Source organism: Penicillium lagena, assembly GCF_028827675.1.
Source record: "Penicillium lagena strain IBT 129212 chromosome Unknown utg000002l_segment0_segment0, whole genome shotgun sequence".
Classification (NCBI taxonomy): domain Eukaryota; kingdom Fungi; phylum Ascomycota; class Eurotiomycetes; order Eurotiales; family Aspergillaceae; genus Penicillium; species Penicillium lagena.
This window is the reverse complement of record NW_026623223.1, coordinates 3,826,476-3,843,724: the sequence shown is the minus strand read 5'-3', so window position 1 is coordinate 3,843,724 and position 17,249 is coordinate 3,826,476. Positions and strand designations below refer to the sequence as shown.

The following is a 17,249-nucleotide window of genomic DNA, read 5'->3' as shown; positions in this document are numbered from 1 at the left end:
GTGCCTCCCACACCTTTGTTGCCGAGAATTGAGCTCCAATGCTGACTGCCCTTCGAATATAGCCTCTAGCATGGTGATCCCATCTGCTCAGAAACCTCCTCCTAGCGCGACAATGTCAAATGGCTATCCCCACTCTCCCGTCGCCGTTGATGCCCCTGCAGAAAGCGACGTGGTTCCCAAAAGCGAAGCCACCCCGTCGGAACCCATCGACTCTCACGCCGTCTCCGAGTCCTCCCCCGAACCCGATCTTGCAGACGAGTCATTTGATGGCGCATCTCCAACGTCAGATGGAGAAGACGATGATGTGGTGATAGAACCTAGTGGTGACGAGTCTAACCCGTCTAGTCGCGAAAATTCTGCATTTCCCGACTCTCGCCTCGACGCGAAGCGCAGATCGTCGCCGCTGGACGAGACCGAGTTGATGAGACAAAATCCCGATCTATATGGACTACGTCGCAGCGGTCGGGCGCGCACCACACGTCATCTGGCCGATTCGTCGTCAGATTCTGAATCCGATGTCGTTGCTCCTCGAGCAAAACGCCGGCGCAAGGAACCCTCTCAACTCTCCAAGGCCTCGCGCTCGGTCACAGCATCCTCACTGTCGGAGACAGATAGCGATGAATACGGCGGCAAGAGTGCTCGTGCAAGCAAGGCAAGACGGCGGCGCCTGAAAGAGGCCGCTAGCGTCGAACCTTCGTTCGCCGAGGTGCGGTTTTCGACAAGAAATGCATCCCGAATTAATAACTATAACGAGGATGAGGATGACTCAATCTTCGATGAGGACGCCGGGGATACCGCTCAAAACTACTGGCTCGACGCTACTGAAGACACTCGCCCTGCCGTTGATGTCGTCCTCAACCACCGTCTCAAAGAGGGTGTCGACCCCAACAATCCTGACGTCGACCGCCGAGACTTCGAGTTCTACATCAAGTGGCAAGGCATGTCACATTATCATGCCACATGGGAATCAAATGAGTCTCTCGCGAACTTCCGCAGCACTCGTCGCGTTGACAATTACGCACGGAAGGTTCTCATGGAGGATCTCCGTCTGCAACACGACCCCAGTGTCCCTCCTGAGGATCGTGAAAAGTGGAATCTCGATCGCGAGCGAGATGTCGAGGCAATTGAAGATTACAAGAAGGTCGAGCGTGTTATTGGCGTCCGTGACGGTATCGATGGCACGACTGAGTACCTTGTGAAATGGAAACGCCTCTTTTACGATTCATGTACCTGGGAAACCGAAGACATGATTAGTGAGATTGCACAACATGAAATTGATCGCTTCATCGACCGCTCTGCTCGCCACCCTGTCTCCGACAAAATGGAGACTAACCCGGCTACTCGGAGGCCATTTGAGCCTATCCACGGCACCCCGAGCTTCCTGCAGAACGGAGAACTCAAAGACTTTCAGGTCAAAGGCTTGAACTTCTTGGCTTTCAATTGGGTTAGGGGCCGTAATGTGGTCCTGGCAGACGAAATGGGACTCGGAAAAACAGTGCAAACTGTCTCATTCATCAATTGGATGCGCCATGTGAGACGGCAACAAGGCCCGTTCATCGTCATCGTCCCTTTGTCGACCATGCCGGCTTGGGCCGAGACCTTCGACAATTGGACGCCAGATTTGAATTACGTTGTCTATAACGGCAGCGAAAAAGCCCGAGCAAATCTTCGCGATTACGAATTGATGGTTGATGGCAACCCCAAGCGGCCCAAGTTCCATGTTCTGTTAACCACTTACGAGTACGCTATGAATGACTCGCCTTTCCTTGGCCAGTTCAAGTGGCAGTTCATGGCTGTCGACGAAGCCCATCGTCTCAAGAACCGCGACTCTCAACTCTATGTAAGGTTGGTTGACTGGAGCTGCCAGGCTCGTCTGCTGATCACCGGAACTCCAATTCAAAACAACCTTGCAGAACTGTCATCTTTGATGGACTTTTTGAACCCTGGACTGATTCAGGTCGATGTGGATATGGACCTTAATTCGGAGGCGGCCTCACAGAAGCTTGCTGAGCTCACCGACGCTATCCAGCCTTTTATGCTGCGTCGTACCAAGTCCAAGGTCGAGTCTGATCTCCCCCCAAAACAGAGAAGATCATCCGAGTCGAGCTCTCTGATGTTCAATTGGAGTACTACAAGAACATTCTGACGAAGAACTACGCGGCGCTGAATGACGGAGCGAAAGGAATGAAACAATCGCTTTTGAATATCATGATGGAACTGAAGAAGGCCAGCAATCATCCTTTCATGTTCCCCAACGCCGAGGCAAAGATCCTGGAAGGGAGTACCCGCCGAGAAGATATTCTACGGGCAATGATCACTAGCAGTGGAAAGATGATGCTCCTCGATCAGCTCCTTCGAAAGCTGAGAGGCGATGGTCATCGAGTTCTTATCTTCTGCCAGATGGTTGGCATGCTCAACATCCTTAGCGAGTACATGGAGTACCGTGGCTACAAATACCAACGGCTGGATGGAACCATCCCTTCCGCGGCGCGGCGCTTGGCAATTGAACATTACAATGCCCCGGAGAGCACGGACTTTGCATTCCTCCTCTCGACTCGAGCAGGTGGTCTTGGAATCAACTTGATGACTGCCGACACGGTTGTTCTCTTTGACTCAGACTGGAATCCTCAGGCTGATCTACAGGCAATGGCTCGAGCCCACCGTATTGGCCAGACTAAGCCCGTCAGCGTGTACCGTCTTGTCTCAAAGGATACAATCGAAGAAGAAGTCATTGAAAGAGCTCGCAATAAGCTTCTTTTGGAATTCATTACCATCCAGCGTGGCGTCACTGATAAAGAAGCTTCCGAGATGCAGAATAAGATGGCGCGGGTCGTGAACGAACCCAACTCCACCGACGACATCTCACGAATCCTCAAGCGTCGTGGTCAGAAGATGTTTGAGCAGACTGATAACCAGAAGAAGCTTGAACAGCTTGATATTGACTCCGTTCTCGCGAACGCAGAATTGCATCAAACCGAGGAGACGGAGCAGATACAGGCCGACGGTGGCGAGGAATTCCTGAAAGCCTTCGACTTTGTTGATATCAAGGTCGATGACCTCAGCTGGGACGACATCATCCCCAAGGAACAACTTGAAGAGCTCAAAGCGGAGGAGAAGCGCAAGGCCGATGAGGTATACCTCAACGAAGTTATTGAACAAAATCGGCCTCGCAAACGCCAAGCACCCACCGACTCTCGAGACTCGCGTGAAGAACGTAAGGCTAAGCGCCAAGCGCGAGTGCAGGTCATTGACGATGGAGAGGAATCAGAGGGTACCTCGTTGGATCCCAAGCGTCCACTTAGCGAGAAAGAATATCGCTCCCTCTCGCGCGCATTTCTTCGTTACGGTGATATGGCTGACTGCGAGGATCTCATTTTGGAGGATGCCCACCTGAAAAGTCGTGATCGGGAAACCGTGCGCGCTGCTCTTCGTGAAATCACGGACAAGGCCGCTTCTCTTGTCGGAGAGAACCAGGCTCAAATAGACGCTCTCAAGCAACAGGGCAAGAACCTCACCAAAAAGGAAATGAAAGCGGTTTTGTTCGATCACCATGGAGTCAAACGGCTCAATGCCTGGACTATCGTCGAGCGCCCGCCCGACATGCGCCTGCTCCGGAACATCACCACCTCTGGAACGGATTTCAAGAGTTTCCGTCTTCCCGAGGCCACTAAGTTGGCTGACTACAGTTGTTCGTGGGGTGCACGTGAGGATGGCATGCTTTTGGTTGGCATTGCCCGCCATGGATTCGGTGCATGGACACAGATCCGCGACGATACGGACCTCGGGCTTGGAGATAAGTTCTTCCTTGAAGAGCATCGTGTGGAGAGGAAGACGCAGCGCATGCATGGCGAGGAGAAAACCACCAAGTCTCCTGGTGCTGTCCACCTTGTTCGCCGCGCCGAATACCTGATGTCGGTCTTGAGGAACAAGTACAGCAATGGCAGCAACGCGAGCGCCAGGCGTGCCGTGGACAACCACCACCGGAACAACAAACGCAACTCGCGTGTCTCTGCCAGTGGCAGCATCTCAGCCTCCCCTGCTCCCTCCAGCTCCCGTAAAGGGCACCGCGAAGTAGATCGCTCCCGAGCACGTTCTCATACTCATGGCAACCGGGATGGTGACCGTCACCACACCCCAAGCCATGAAGCCCGTCCGCGGTCGGGCCATGATGCTGACCGGCCTCGTCATCGCCTGTCAGATGCTACAAACGAAGAGCTTCGCCGCCGGAAGAGCCATGAGAATGGTCATTCCAGTAAGGAAGACATGGCGTCCATGTTCTTCAAGCCCATCGTTCAGAATCTGAAGCAAGTGACAATGATCACGGCCAAGAACTATCCGAACAAAGCCGAGCGCGCTCAGAAGTTGCGGAGCACCATTGTCAAAATTGGCGAGTTCATACACAACACCTTGGAGGGATCGCGGCCGATGCCCTCCCTCGAAACGCGTCTCTGGTAGGTCTCGTATATTTTAATTCTGGCTTATAGTCTTGTTGCTGATGACTCTAGGGAGTATGTGTCTCTTAACTACTGGCCCAACAAAGAGGCCAGTGGCTCCAAGCTCCAGCAGATGTACGAGAAGGTCATGGAGGCGAGCAAAGCCTCGAAGACCTCATCCAATGGTGCATGATCTTGATCTTGCCATGACCAGATATCCTTGGTCTCAGATTGCTCGTATCATGGCTTCACATGATAGGCAGCTCTAGCTCTCTGACCTTGGTTTCACATATCCACTGGCATAACCTTGACCACTTCTACATTGCATTACATGAGGGGCACCTCACGCGTCTCTTCTTAGCCTTTTCACGGCCTTCTTGATGCTCTGTCATCAAGATTAAACGCCATTGATCTTCAAATTTGATTGGTACATATCATATGGATGCAACGAGTTGCATGGCATTGCGAAAGGCGTCGAATGATTTACACGAACAAAAAGCACACACCGTGGGCCATCTTAGCTCATTTGAGAACGGACCCAAAATTTCAGACGAAATGCATGGCGTGTTTTGGAGTATGTTTCCTTGTCTCTAATTTGTCTCTTCCTGCCTAGAATATGAGAATTGCATAGGACCTCTAGCCAACTTGGTTGGTTTTTAAGGCTATCGCATATCTCTCATTTACTTTTTCGTTTTCGTTTTCTTGTACGTTTGGACACTCTGGTTCAGACACTTCCTTCCTATGGAAGAGTTCACCCTCTAGGGTCCTTTCTTTTTCTTTCATGTTCCTGCTTCCTTTTCTTTTCTTAGCACATGTACTTTATGGAGCGGTTAACTACCGCGGCGTCGATGATTTGCTGTTGTCTTGGTGTGACGAGATCATTCAGTTGGTTTGGAGCGCTTGTTGCCATATCATTGTCATATTTTGTTTAGAGCCAAATGGAATTGGATCATACTTCGGTACCTTCTCTCAGGGCCAGAGTTTGAATCCTCTTGTATCTGCTTTTCTCGCGTAGACTAAATACTCGTTTAAATGGCTTAACAGTCATCGGTACCTTACTCATGCCATTCATGGGATCTCAGTAGGTAGATCATTCCCAAAGAGCCAGAAGAAATAAAGCCTGATATTGTCAGGACAGACGATACACAAAAGGGCCACTGCAACCCTTCCGAAAAAGCTATTGATACAAGTGCCGTCCAGCCCTCTCGCCGTTTCCGTGTCACCAAATGCGAACCCCCGATTTGAAAATATGGGTAAAATGAACAAAAAGTAGAAGGGCGGCCAAACGCTGAGAGTCGTAGATCTTCAAACCATAACATTGACACCAAGCGCCGTAAGGAGGGAAGAGAATCCAAAATAGGGGAATGCAGTAACGGATATATCCGGTGTTGATAAGTCGGAGCAGAAGAACTGAAGATTATTCAAATCATGCTACTCCGGCCGGCTTGATCCCTTGCTGCCGCTGCTGTTCTTTAAATTGCTGTTGTTGCTGCTGCAACTTATCCAGACTACTGGAAAGAGTGGCCGCAGGACCAGTCGGAATACTGACGTCGGTAGTGGTGCCAACAATGGCGCTGAATAGCCTGAGCTCGCCCTCAATCACGTCGTCAACAATAACCTCCTTCTCCTCCCAGGCGCGTTCTCGCTGTGGCCGAATTTGCTCCCACTCTGACTGCAACTGCGCGGCCTCTTTCTCGGCCCAGGAGATTTGCCGCCGCAGAAGACGGTACAGGTCGCGCGGGTGCATGGAGAGTTCGTGGTCGTCAAAGCCGAGGTCTGAAGTGAACTCGGGCATGGTCATCTCATCGAGGTCGGATGACTCGCCAACAGCATTGTTTATTGTAGAGGCGGTGATTGTGGCGGGCTCGTTGTTGTGCTCGGCCTGCTCAGCCCCGGGTTCCTTGGGCGGGTGGGTGAGCTTCAGACGGATGCGCTGCAGCTTCGAGGCAGGGGTGCTCGGTTGGCCCTTGGAGTCGGTCACGCGCGGGCCATCGGTCTCATGGACGGAGCGCATGTGCTTGGTTAGAGCGTCGGATCGGGTGAAATTGCGGTCACATTCTGGCTCGTTGGTCAGTTATGCATGAAGGAAATCGCATCCCCATCATGTACTTACCAGGCAAGGTGCAGTAAAACGGCTTCTCGCGGGTATGGCTCCTCATATGAGCGCGCAGCGCATACGCACTGGCGTGCGTTTGACCCTTCCGGCTGCAATCGGTCCACTCGCACGAGTACCGCTTCTGTCGGCTCCCGATGTGTTCGTTGTGGATGTGCTGCACCAGTCCATCCATGTTGCCCAGATCGCCGGCGCTACATCCGTCCCACCGGCAGACGGTGATCTGGTCATTGTTCTGGCCGCTGTACTCCTCGTCCTGGTTGTTGCCGAGCACGGCCTGCAGGCTGGGCGAGTTGGGGATGTCGCCCGAGGAATCGGAGGAAATCGAGGCGGTGGGCGAGGTCGGAGGCGGCATCTCATCCTGCACGGATGACAGTGGCGTCTGGCGGTCCCATGAGGCTACACCGGTGCGACGGCGTTTGGAGGGCGGCATGTTCGAGGCCGAAGGGGAGTGCGCGCGACTCTCCTGTTTGACGGACTCGTGGTCGGAGGATTCGACCTCGTCCGCGGTGGACAGGGGAGAGGCTTCTCTCGAGGCCATTATGGGAGTTGGGACAATGGAATGATTCAGTAGTGAGTCAGGGGATGTAGTTAAACAACTCGAAGTGTGCAGCAAGGACAATGCGATCAATGGGTTAGTCGGTCAGCTGTCCATCACGTGATGGGTGTTTTATTCATTCCGCAACTCAATCTTCTCTCTTCTTCTCTTTTCTCTTCTCGCTCTGAATGGTACTTATATCTGTTACAACCAGACCCAATTAACAATTGACAACATGGTAAGTCTCATCGCCCTCGACAGTCTATTTCCTCTCTACGGGATGAATCAAAAGAAGAGTTCTGCAATTCTGACAACCTCCTCGCACTCCGTGTGCAGTGAGGTTGCATGTTGATTTTTCTACACTTGATCTGACTTGTGGAATAATGATCGTTTTACCATCATGTTACATCGCTATCTGGTATTTCATGGCTAACGATCACAGTAATTGATCACTAGGATAATCATCGCGCTCAGTAGCGCCCCCCAACCACCTTGTTTTCCTTCAAGATGCCATCGACCTCTGCCATCTCTGCATCGGTCAGTGGCTTGACACCTTGCATGTTCTGAACGACCTTGTCCTTGGTAGTACCACCAGGAATGGGGATGATGGTGGGCATGCCAGGCTTGCCGCTCAGGCTGTGCACCCAGCCCAAGGCCACTTGGGTGGGAGCAACGCCCTTCCGAGTCGCGAGGCTTTCAACCTCGTTGATCAGCTTCAGGTTGGTCTGGAAGGCTTGCTCCTGGAAGCGGGGCAAGTAACGGCGGAAATCGCCCTCGGGAATGTCACTCGTAGACTTCACGGCGCCGGCGAAGGCACCTCGGCCCAGCGGGGAGTAGGCAATGACGGGAATGTTGAGCTCGGCGCAGGCTTTGGCGACGTCGTTCTCGAGGATATCGGTCGACCACAGGGACAGCTCCACCTCGACGGCGGCGATGGGATGTATCTTCGCGCTATAAGCAAATAGTTAGAATGCAAAAGGATCTCGTAAAAAGAAAGAAAGAAAAACATACGCGCGCCGGATGGTAGCCGCATCCACCTCGCTCAGTCCAATGCCACCAATCTTGCCCTCCTTCACGCACTGGGCCAGGACCGACACCGTCTGCTCCACGGTGGTGTTGGGATCTTGTCGCGCACACTCAAAGATATCGATCTTCTTCTTGCCATCCAGCAGACGCAGGCACTCATCCACGCTGCGACGAATGTTCTCCTCCGATCCATCGGGAGCGAGTTGGCCGGGCTTCAGGCCACCCTTAATGCTCAACACCACCTTGTCCGCATTTTCCGGATACTTGGTGAAGTACTTGTTCAGCAGGTGAAGAGAATTGTACTCCGGTGTGCCGTACAGCTCGCCGCCGTTCCAAAAGTTTGCGCCCAGCTCCAGCGCTGTGTTAAGGGACTCAAAGCACTTCTCGAGTGAAGGCGGCTGCGGAGTCCAGGTCATTCCTTGATGGTCCGGTCAGTCCTAAGGCCCTCAGTGGGGGGGGGGGTTCAGGGCGGAATTGTACTCATCAGGCCATAGCCAGTAGGGCCGATTGTCTTTCCAACGAGCGAAGGCATTGTGTGTGATATGGGTGGTACTGTGCGAGGATTGATGCTCCAGTTGAGTTTTTTCAAGTTCGAAGTTGGGCTTTATAGCTCATCGTCACACTCAAACTCTCGCCGCCCCACTCCCTTATCCCCGTCAACGATCTGACAAGACGATTAGGTGGTCCTGGATAACAGGAAATTTCCACTGCCATTGTGACACTTACCGATGCTTCCGTATCTATATCTCCGGGCGGACTTCGCGCATATTCGCCATCAGAATCGGTAATAGCGGAAGAATTGTATCGGAGAACGAGATGTGGAGCACGGAGTTAAGAGTAAGGACCCTGAGAGGCAAATATAGCTTTGGCTCCATGTACACGCAGTAACTACCACTGCTTTTGTAGGCTCGCTCTGCTATGGGCAATTCTGTCTAACACTGACTCAGACATGAACGAACGAACTAGAGCTAACTACCCTCCACGCAAACTTTATAGTAAGTGACCAAGAAGGAAAAAAAAAGAAAAGTAGTAGAACCAGCATTCTACCTCCGCAGCGAAACCTCATCCGATGAGTCCAGCCTTTCCCGGAACCGATCTGACAATGTCTTGTACAAGGCCCTGAAGATCCTGGGGATGTCATTTATGGTGAGCTTTCCATTGTTCTCACCAGGACCAACCTCCAAATTCTTAACCGGCTTATAATCGCTGCTGCCATGCGTGAAAGTTTTCGTGTAGCTGACTCCATCGTCGCTGCTCACTGGCGTCGGATTCGGGGCTAGGGTAGCGTCAGCTATTGGTGTCGGTGTGGACATCTGAGTCGATCTCTCAATAGAGGTCGAATTGTGGCTCGAGGTCGACGAAGGCGTGGAGTTGGACTTGTGCGGGTATGACTCGTTGATCGGCTTGCCCTTTTCACTCGTGGCTTTAGGCTCGAGAGTCTGGAGCAGATCGAGAGCGGCAAAGACGCTGGATAAGTAATTTGTATTGTCGGGGATGAGTCTCTGTTTATATGTTAGCACGAAAGAACTTTTCATATAGATTGATTCAGTAACGGACCCGAGGTTGCAGACCAAAAGCTGGCCTTGCTGGATTGCTTTTTCTAGCGTCAGGCAATGGACGCGCGTGAATCGCACATACTGCCAGCAAAGACATGGCCAGAATGGTCATCCAGGATGACCTGGGAGCGAGACGCGACATTTCAGATCAGGTTCGCGCAAAAAGTGAAGATTTGAAGGTCCTGTGAGGCCAGGGAGTGCGGGTGAGACAAAAGTTGATGCACACAATATCGCGACGGTTTGCATGCGCAAGTTGATCGAGATCCACCAACTCATATGCAACGGGGCCTCTTCAAACACCAAAATGCCTTCTGCTATCATATGGAATGAGGACTGGCTCAGGTGTGTGGAATACCGCATCATGTTTACATACTTCTGCCAGGGACCTCCTCTTGGGACCTACCCGGTTAGCCCTACCTTGTGTAGTTTCAGGCACATACATACGCATAAACTTATAGCTTCTGACTGATAAAAACAAGAAATTATAACTCGCTCGAGCCGACTTTCCCATCTCAGCGTGCAAATTATGATGTGTTGTCCTCGTTGATCAGCAGGAATGTTGGACAACATTCCAGACGTCTCACTTCCCAACGAATCAAAGCGTCCTTGCTAGATCATAATGACCATGCCGAGGGGCAGGAGAGGTGTGTGCTCTTGGATAGTTCAAGAAAAGATTCTGGAATGATGGGGGTAGTACTTTCTCATATTTGGGTGCTACAGTCGTTTCAGGTTCCTTGATCCATCCGTTCCCCATATATGCACTCTTACAAGAGGAATTGTTTCACCTCTTTCCCATCGCCAATTTGCATTATACACACACGCACAGAGAGAGATATATATAGAGAGAGAGAAGGTAGGAGAATATAGAGAAGAAAATAGTGTGAAAGCAAGGAATGGTGAAGGTTGAAATTGTTGATTAGGCGCAACAGACGGTATCGGCAAAGGCTCAAATCGGTGGGAAAAGGCTATAGATCAATCAGAACGCTAGAAATTAAGAAAAGACGCACACAAATGATGATTCGGGAATTTAGGCGTCTAAAGATTCATTTGAACATACCGGATATCTCGGATAGAAATTGAAAATGGGTCTTCCCTGCCTCAAGTATTTACAGTTCGTGAATTTGGGGTTTTGTACCGAGGCCCAGAGGCGGCAATAGCTCGAATTCCATCACTTGTTTGTATGGATATTCGAGTGGTTCTCCAGTCTTCAGAACAAGTCTTTCAAACTGGCCAGGGAATTGACTGTGGGTGGTATCCAAGAAGCAGAGATTATGGGACTTGTCAAAAGCAGTCCATCTGTGGCCATAGAAAATTTCACCAAAATTTTCGGCAGATCGACAGTTCAGAACGGGGGCTGGGTTAGTTTCCGGTGCTGCACGGGAGTATCTGATGTGGAGGGAGAGAACGCGGAGTTTATCGAACTTAGTTGCTAGTGCGCTAAGAGTCTTCGATGGCTAGATATTAGTTAGTAAAGAATCCATTTCGCTCATAGATGGCTGGATTGTTCTGTCGTACCCACTCCTCGTTGTCAGGATTGATATCAAGCGCCAGTTTTTGCAGATTAGGACACTGCGCATCCAAATACTCCAGATCCTCACAGCTTAATGTCGCCTTGTCTTGTCGAAAACGACTCCACTCATTAACGTGCAAAGAGAGATTTGTCAGCTGTGTATGAAGAGCCACGTCCTTGACGAAACAAAAGGTCTTTGTCACCTCCAAGGACTTTAGGGTATTGAATGATGCGAGGAATTGTGAGAGACGAGCCTGGGAATGAGAACACGCGCATAGATATGTGAAGCTTTGTAAGAAGCGAGCCTGGCCATTTAGCCTATTCAGCGCTGCACACGCATGCATACTTAAGGGGCCTATGCTAACAGATGAGAGACTTGGCCAGCAAATAGTGTCCTCCCATCTAGCCCAGTTAGGGCCCCCAATTTGGCCTCCATTTATCGAAAGAGACTGAATGGGAGGAAGCATGTCGCCGGACGCCCATTCCACATCACAGGAGGCTGGCTCAGGGATTGGCGGGTCCTGGAACAATTTTCCAACAGAGAATGATTTCAGGTTTGGACAAGACAGTAGGAGACAGTGCATGTTGGCATCTCTGCAGATTTCATCGCGCGCTGATGGTCCTCTAGGGAAAAAAGCGTTGATCTTCGAAACCCACGGCAGAAGTCGACCGCGAGGGGGTGGATTCATGCCATCTTCATTCAGAAGCTGAATATCAAGTTCACGGGGATGACTTTCAAGGGTCTGGATGAGTCTGTGTGACAAAGGGGCCGTGAATTCAACCCTATTGAAAATTTAGCCATGATGTCCTTCCAGACAAGGACCCCGTGCCTACCGGACTCGACGCAGGTTTGGCAAGTTCTGGATGAGTCGAGACAAGCTCTCCTTTGCCCTGAACTTTGCCATCGCGCTTTCAAATTCGGGAGTCTTCTTCAGAACAGGTTTGAGTGTCAACTCTCGCACGAGTGGCTTGAACTTATCATCGCGCGTGTTTAACAATCGACGGAGAATGGTTCCAGAGATCCTGACGGCCTCGTCCTTGGGTTGAACGCCATCGAGGGGAAGAGAGGCCGGGTTCAACACAATAGACCGATACAAGGCTGATGTAAATTGAGCGTTGCGTTCCTTGGACACCAAACATAGGTTTAACAGGTCATTCTTGTTGTTTCTGCCAAGCTAGAATAGTGCTGGGTCAGTTGGCTTCCCGCCTGTGGATGTGCGGGGCTCTCACAGCGTCGGCGATCAAGTACCAGATATCCCAGCTCAGCTCAGGGCAATGCGCGTGTTCTCGTGAGGGCTCGTTGATCTTCAGCCTTTTGTCCTGCGGGGTTTCTTGTGGATACGATTTATCGCGTCTTTTACGTCGTGTATTCGGCATGGCTTGTAGTTGTGGAGGGAAAGAGGGAAGGGGAAGAAGGAGAGATGGGAAGCACTTGTTATCCCCGGGTGAAGCTCTTCGTAGGGGCGGAAGCACAGCCCCGCCCAGAAACGTTGGGGCTGCCTACGGGGGATTTATATATATTATTCTAGCGTTTGATGTAAATCGTTTGCTCTGGGAGTTTCCGAATTGACGCGTCAAACCAAACAAAGCTCTTGGCCTGGCTAAGAATACGGTAGGGAGAGAGGTCTATAGTTTACCTGGTAATCAACTATGACATCAGTCCCATCCTGCAGTAGCCTTCCCCGCTTTGTATCCTTCACTCACCCTAGACCTATTGAAGTGCCTACGGGGTTGGGCATACGATATTGCCTGTCGTCGAAGACGGCAAATCTTGTGCCATAACAACGACAGGTTCCGAGACGACATCAAGATATCTCTGGCCATGAGTGAACCGACCCGTCCCTCTTATATAACCGGCGGGTGCCTATGCGACCAAGTGAGATACAAAGCTGAGATCGGAGACAAGTATGCCTGGCCGCCCGGGGTATGTTTGGCTCCACATCCCTTCTGAAGTACTGCGTGTGACAGGAGAGCAGCCGCATACCTGCTCTTGTACCCACTGCCGTAAACATACGGGGGCACCTTTTGCACTCTTCCTCACCTTTACATGCCCGCAACTCGGCTGGAAGAGCCCAGAAATAGGCATGCCGAGCGTGTCTAATATACCCCAAGAGCTATCAACAGCAGCCAGAGAGTATTCACATACGCAGGGTCGATACCGTGGATTCTGTGGGGTATGTGGGTCAACGCTGTACTGGCGGTGCCCAAGCGAAGATGGGGATGAGATCGAGATGTGTGTAGGGACTGTGGATGAGGAGTTTTTGGAGAAATACGGACAAGCGTTGTGTGAACCGAAGAGGGCGAGGTTCTATGCAGGGAAAGAAATTCATGGAGCTGGGTTCGGTGGAGAGTTCAAGGCTGGAATCTCAGGACCGAGATTTACGGAGGGAAGCCGGAGTGAGAAACTTGAATAATGTTATTGGTGTATACCTAGCTTTGCTGCAGAATCACAGGAACCGACCCATGACTGGATATATAACTTCATGCTTGGCAACAGACGCCTCAACTCCAACATATATGGAAACCAAAAGACATGCACAGAGACTCTTCCCACCCCCCGGCATATGTAAGAACCGCGCTGAAAGTCAAATCTCACTGGGTATCATCTTTCCAGTCCCGAACCGTCCAAGACTCCGCTCCATCCCCGACAACCAACTCGAGAGTCGTAAATGTGATCTTCTCATACAGCTCTCGGGCAGCCATTCGCGCCTTCGCATGCCATGGCCCCCGACCACCAAGCCGCGCATCAGTGCGACTGCGCCAAACGCCTATTTTCCACGAATTAGCCCAGATGAACGTGATAATAACGGCAAAAGAAACGTACAGGTCGCCAAATTTTGATGATCTTGATCTTTAGTCCCAAACCAATACTTCAACAGGCCCCCACTGGCAATAGCCTCTTGATGCGAATGCGCATCCAGCGCATATAAACGATCCGCGTCCGCATCTGGCTTCAGCTTTGATCGGAACACGACCACGTAGAACGACTGCTGCGTCCACGTGTGGCTCTCAGCATCAGCGAAAGTCCTCACTAGATGAAAGATATCGTCCCAGTTGAACGATTCCGTGTATGGCGCTGTTGCATAGTCGTCACGAATGGGTCGGAGGGCCGACAATGCTAGCGCCAACAGCCGGTTCTGGGTATCGAGGGTTTCTAGATCCAGAAGGTGAGGCACATCGTTGTATGGTGAGGCGATGAGACGGGTGTCTGTGTCCAGGGCTGCGAGGTTGGGCGCGTTCTTGCTGAGCTGCCATTGCAATGCGGCGGCGGCGCGGAATTTCAGCGGATCAAAGGCTGTAGTGATTAGGCTGTGATGGAACAGCTGCTGCGAGGGCTTGCCGACATGGCTGTTTGTGTTCGTGGTTGTGCTGCTCTGGGCTGGACCGCTGGTTATCCCTGGAGCCATGGTCTATTATCTATTCGACTGGCGGTGGGATTCGAATGAGAATTGGGGGTTGGTTAAAGCAATACTGAATGACAACTTCAAGTCGTTCAGCGGCAGCTCTATGATATATATCGAACCCCGAAAGAAGGAGAAGAATGACAGCACATGCAATAATAACGAACGAGGACAAGATTATCCAGGCACGCTGTAGGGAAAAAAAAGTTTTCCGAACCAGACTTGCCCCAGGCACCGGACCCGAAGGAAACGATGGAGACCTTTATACCAGATCTCCACCGTCCATCCGTCCTTGTACCACATTCCGCCAGAATTGTGCCAGATACCGTTAGCAATACTCATCGACACCGCACGAGCACGCCATTCTCTACCGAATGTGGCGACCGTTGCTTGTACCATGGAGCATATTTGAGTTTCGGGGCGCAACTGGTGCCCGATGCAACATCTCTTTATCTCTTTGTCAAGGAAACTCAAACCTCAGGCACGTGTCGCCCCCCGAACCCTAACAAAACGGCCCGATTGTAGCGGTTGGTCCACCGGCAATCCTGTCGTCCCGCTGCCACTCACCGACTATTTAATACTGCCTTACGTCTCATGATCCTGGCCCTAAATGCGATCACCGGGTCATTATTTCATTGGTTCTAATTAGAGCAAGGGCCCCTTTGACAGACTAATATACAAGAAGAATGGTATCACGTGAAACATTGCCAGCCCTGGATCTCCTCCCCCAAAACGCCTCTCAAATGCGTACGGACATAGACCAGGAAAGGATTATGGCTTTGCGGGCGGGCCCATCTTGCCTTCGCCAGTGTCGACCTTCTTCTTGGGCGGGATGGCAGGGACCTTGAAGCCCCCGTTTTCGCCTTGAGCATTGGTGCTGCTCTGACCGCCGACCTGGGTGAACGTGCCGGATTTGAACCACCGGTCCTCCTCGGCTTTGCGCTTGCGATTGAGTTCGGCTCGGACATTCGGATCGACCAGTTCCAACCCCTGGACCGGGGTGAAGGCAATCGTACTGGCAGTACCCGCGGTCCCGGACAAAGAGGGACCAACGCCCGAAGTGCGGAGACCCTTGGCCTGGAGTACACTGGCAGTGCCTCCTGCACCACCTGCGCCTTGGCCGAAGCCGCGCAGCGACGAGGCCGTGCCACTGACGGGAGTAGCAGCACCCCAGCCCTTGTTGTTTTTGCTGAGTTTGGCACGGGTGCGCTGGTCGATTTGCGTTGCACGAATTCGTCCGTCGTTCTGTTGTCCCAACATACCCAGACCCACGGTCCCCTCGCCAGTGCCGTATCCGACTTCTGATTCCTCCTTGCCGAACGCGACACGGTTCTGAGCTTTGCGTAGTTCTGTCATGGCGATCGCCTCCTTGGCATTTCGGGCACGGCGTCCACCACGCTTTCGAGCTGGCTTATCATCAGGTGCCGGAAGCGCCCGTTGCCCAGAGTTTGGTGGAGGCTCCGTGAGCTTTTCCAACCGCTGAAAACATTGCTGCTTCAGTTCTTCGCCAAGAGATCCATCTTTGGCGTGGTTTGAGACATCTGCCCGAGTAGCGAGTGCCATTTTCGCGGACACGATCCGGATAGCCTGTTTTTTCAGGTCGTTGGGAACCTCTTGAACCAACGGGGAGTCGTAGAGAAATCCTTTTGCTCGAACCCCATGATTTGTAGCAAAACCCAAGCCTTCCTGTCTTCTTGAGCCCTGTGCTCCCAGATTACACGAAGGAATCTTAGCCAGCTCGCGTAAACCGCCAGATTGGTTGAGGAATTGCGCCGCGGTCTCGGGCCCAATCAGCGCCGCCAGATTTGGTGCAATTTGATACACCCGAGACTGAATGCTCTCCGTAAGTGCCGTGCGTTCGCGGTCAAGTTTTAGAATCTTCGCGCATGTGTCCTGCACAACCTTGAGCTCTGATTCGGTCATCTCTCGCCCTCGAGTTGTCAATCCTTCCACCGTCACAACCATCAGAGACGGTCGATCGAGGACCGAATCGAGCGGCGCGCCCACCATGTTGTTTGATGAGGTCGATATAGCCTTGATATCGTCGAGTGGTCCATTTTGAAGAATGGCGACTGTCTTCGCGTAGTTGAGGGGACTCGTGACTAGGGTTTCGAGCTCGGGGAATCGGACTGAATAATGATCGCGCAGAGCTTTGTGTAGGCGGGTCAGCTCATCGGTAGCGCTGATGGAAAGGTCGAATTCGTTCGTCGCTCCGGGACCTTCCTGAGGCTTCTCTTCTTCCTGGGGCTCTTCCTCCACGTCCTCCTGCTGGAAGTCCTCATCTTCCTCGAAGTCGCGCAGGAGCTCCTCCGCGGTCGACATGTTGGCGAGCGAAAGCGACTGTCTTGTTGAGAAGAAAACAAATGCAAGAGACAGTCGTCGCCCGAGGACACCGCCGTTGGAAGTTTTGGTGAGTGAGTGAACGACCAAGAAATCATGGAAGAGAGAGGTGGTATGAGTAAGCAAAACTTGCAAGTAGGTGCTTCGGGCGGCGGCAAAGACCACAAGCGCAGAGCGATGATTTTCGATGAAGTTGGAAGAACCACCACTACTTTCATTCACCACCAGCAACAGCCCACGCCGGCGCTTCGGGATAAAGAAGCCAGGGGAATTCTCAGCCCGTTGATTTCTTGTTGTTGTTAGGCGCACACCGCACTCCCCAACCTAGCCAA

At 52.0% G+C, this 17,249-nt stretch overlaps 7 protein-coding genes across 7 annotated transcripts; 1 reads left to right on the top strand and 6 right to left on the bottom strand.

The window, feature by feature from the left end:
* Window positions 1-112: 112 nt before the first annotated feature.
* On the top strand, window positions 113-4,626 carry N7510_004364 (chromatin-remodeling ATPase CHD1; the record flags this gene model as incomplete). Its single annotated transcript, XM_056976290.1, has 3 exons — window positions 113-2,045; window positions 2,087-4,451; window positions 4,506-4,626. 3 exons carry the CDS (start codon window positions 113-115, stop codon window positions 4,624-4,626), a joined length of 4,419 nt encoding a protein of 1,472 aa, XP_056836246.1.
* A 1,233-nt stretch (window positions 4,627-5,859) lies between these two features.
* N7510_004363 (C2H2-type zinc finger protein) lies at window positions 5,860-7,087 on the bottom strand (the record flags this gene model as incomplete). Its single annotated transcript, XM_056976289.1, has 2 exons — window positions 5,860-6,491; window positions 6,547-7,087. The coding sequence occupies 2 exons, from the start codon at window positions 7,085-7,087 to the stop codon at window positions 5,860-5,862; spliced, it is 1,173 nt and encodes a 390-aa protein (XP_056836245.1).
* A 467-nt stretch (window positions 7,088-7,554) lies between these two features.
* Window positions 7,555-8,642, bottom strand: N7510_004362 (aldo/keto reductase family protein; the record flags this gene model as incomplete). The annotated part of the gene is made up of 3 exons (XM_056976288.1): window positions 7,555-8,035; window positions 8,096-8,528; window positions 8,591-8,642. The coding sequence occupies 3 exons, from the start codon at window positions 8,640-8,642 to the stop codon at window positions 7,555-7,557; spliced, it is 966 nt and encodes a 321-aa protein (XP_056836244.1).
* A 511-nt stretch (window positions 8,643-9,153) lies between these two features.
* Window positions 9,154-9,808, bottom strand: N7510_004361 (uncharacterized protein; the record flags this gene model as incomplete). Its single annotated transcript, XM_056976287.1, has 2 exons — window positions 9,154-9,612; window positions 9,749-9,808. 2 exons carry the CDS (start codon window positions 9,806-9,808, stop codon window positions 9,154-9,156), a joined length of 519 nt encoding a protein of 172 aa, XP_056836243.1.
* Window positions 9,809-11,127: 1,319 nt separating this feature from the next.
* N7510_004360 (uncharacterized protein) lies at window positions 11,128-11,760 on the bottom strand (the record flags this gene model as incomplete). Its single annotated transcript, XM_056976286.1, has 1 exon — window positions 11,128-11,760. The coding sequence occupies one exon, from the start codon at window positions 11,758-11,760 to the stop codon at window positions 11,128-11,130; it is 633 nt and encodes a 210-aa protein (XP_056836242.1).
* Window positions 11,761-13,768: 2,008 nt separating this feature from the next.
* On the bottom strand, window positions 13,769-14,583 carry N7510_004359 (uncharacterized protein; the record flags this gene model as incomplete). Its single annotated transcript, XM_056976285.1, has 2 exons — window positions 13,769-13,944; window positions 14,001-14,583. 2 exons carry the CDS (start codon window positions 14,581-14,583, stop codon window positions 13,769-13,771), a joined length of 759 nt encoding a protein of 252 aa, XP_056836241.1.
* Window positions 14,584-15,348: 765 nt separating this feature from the next.
* N7510_004358 (U4/U6-U5 snRNP complex subunit PRP31) lies at window positions 15,349-16,899 on the bottom strand (the record flags this gene model as incomplete). Its single annotated transcript, XM_056976284.1, has 1 exon — window positions 15,349-16,899. One exon carries the CDS (start codon window positions 16,897-16,899, stop codon window positions 15,349-15,351), a length of 1,551 nt encoding a protein of 516 aa, XP_056836240.1.
* Between the last annotated feature and the right edge of the window lie 350 nt (window positions 16,900-17,249).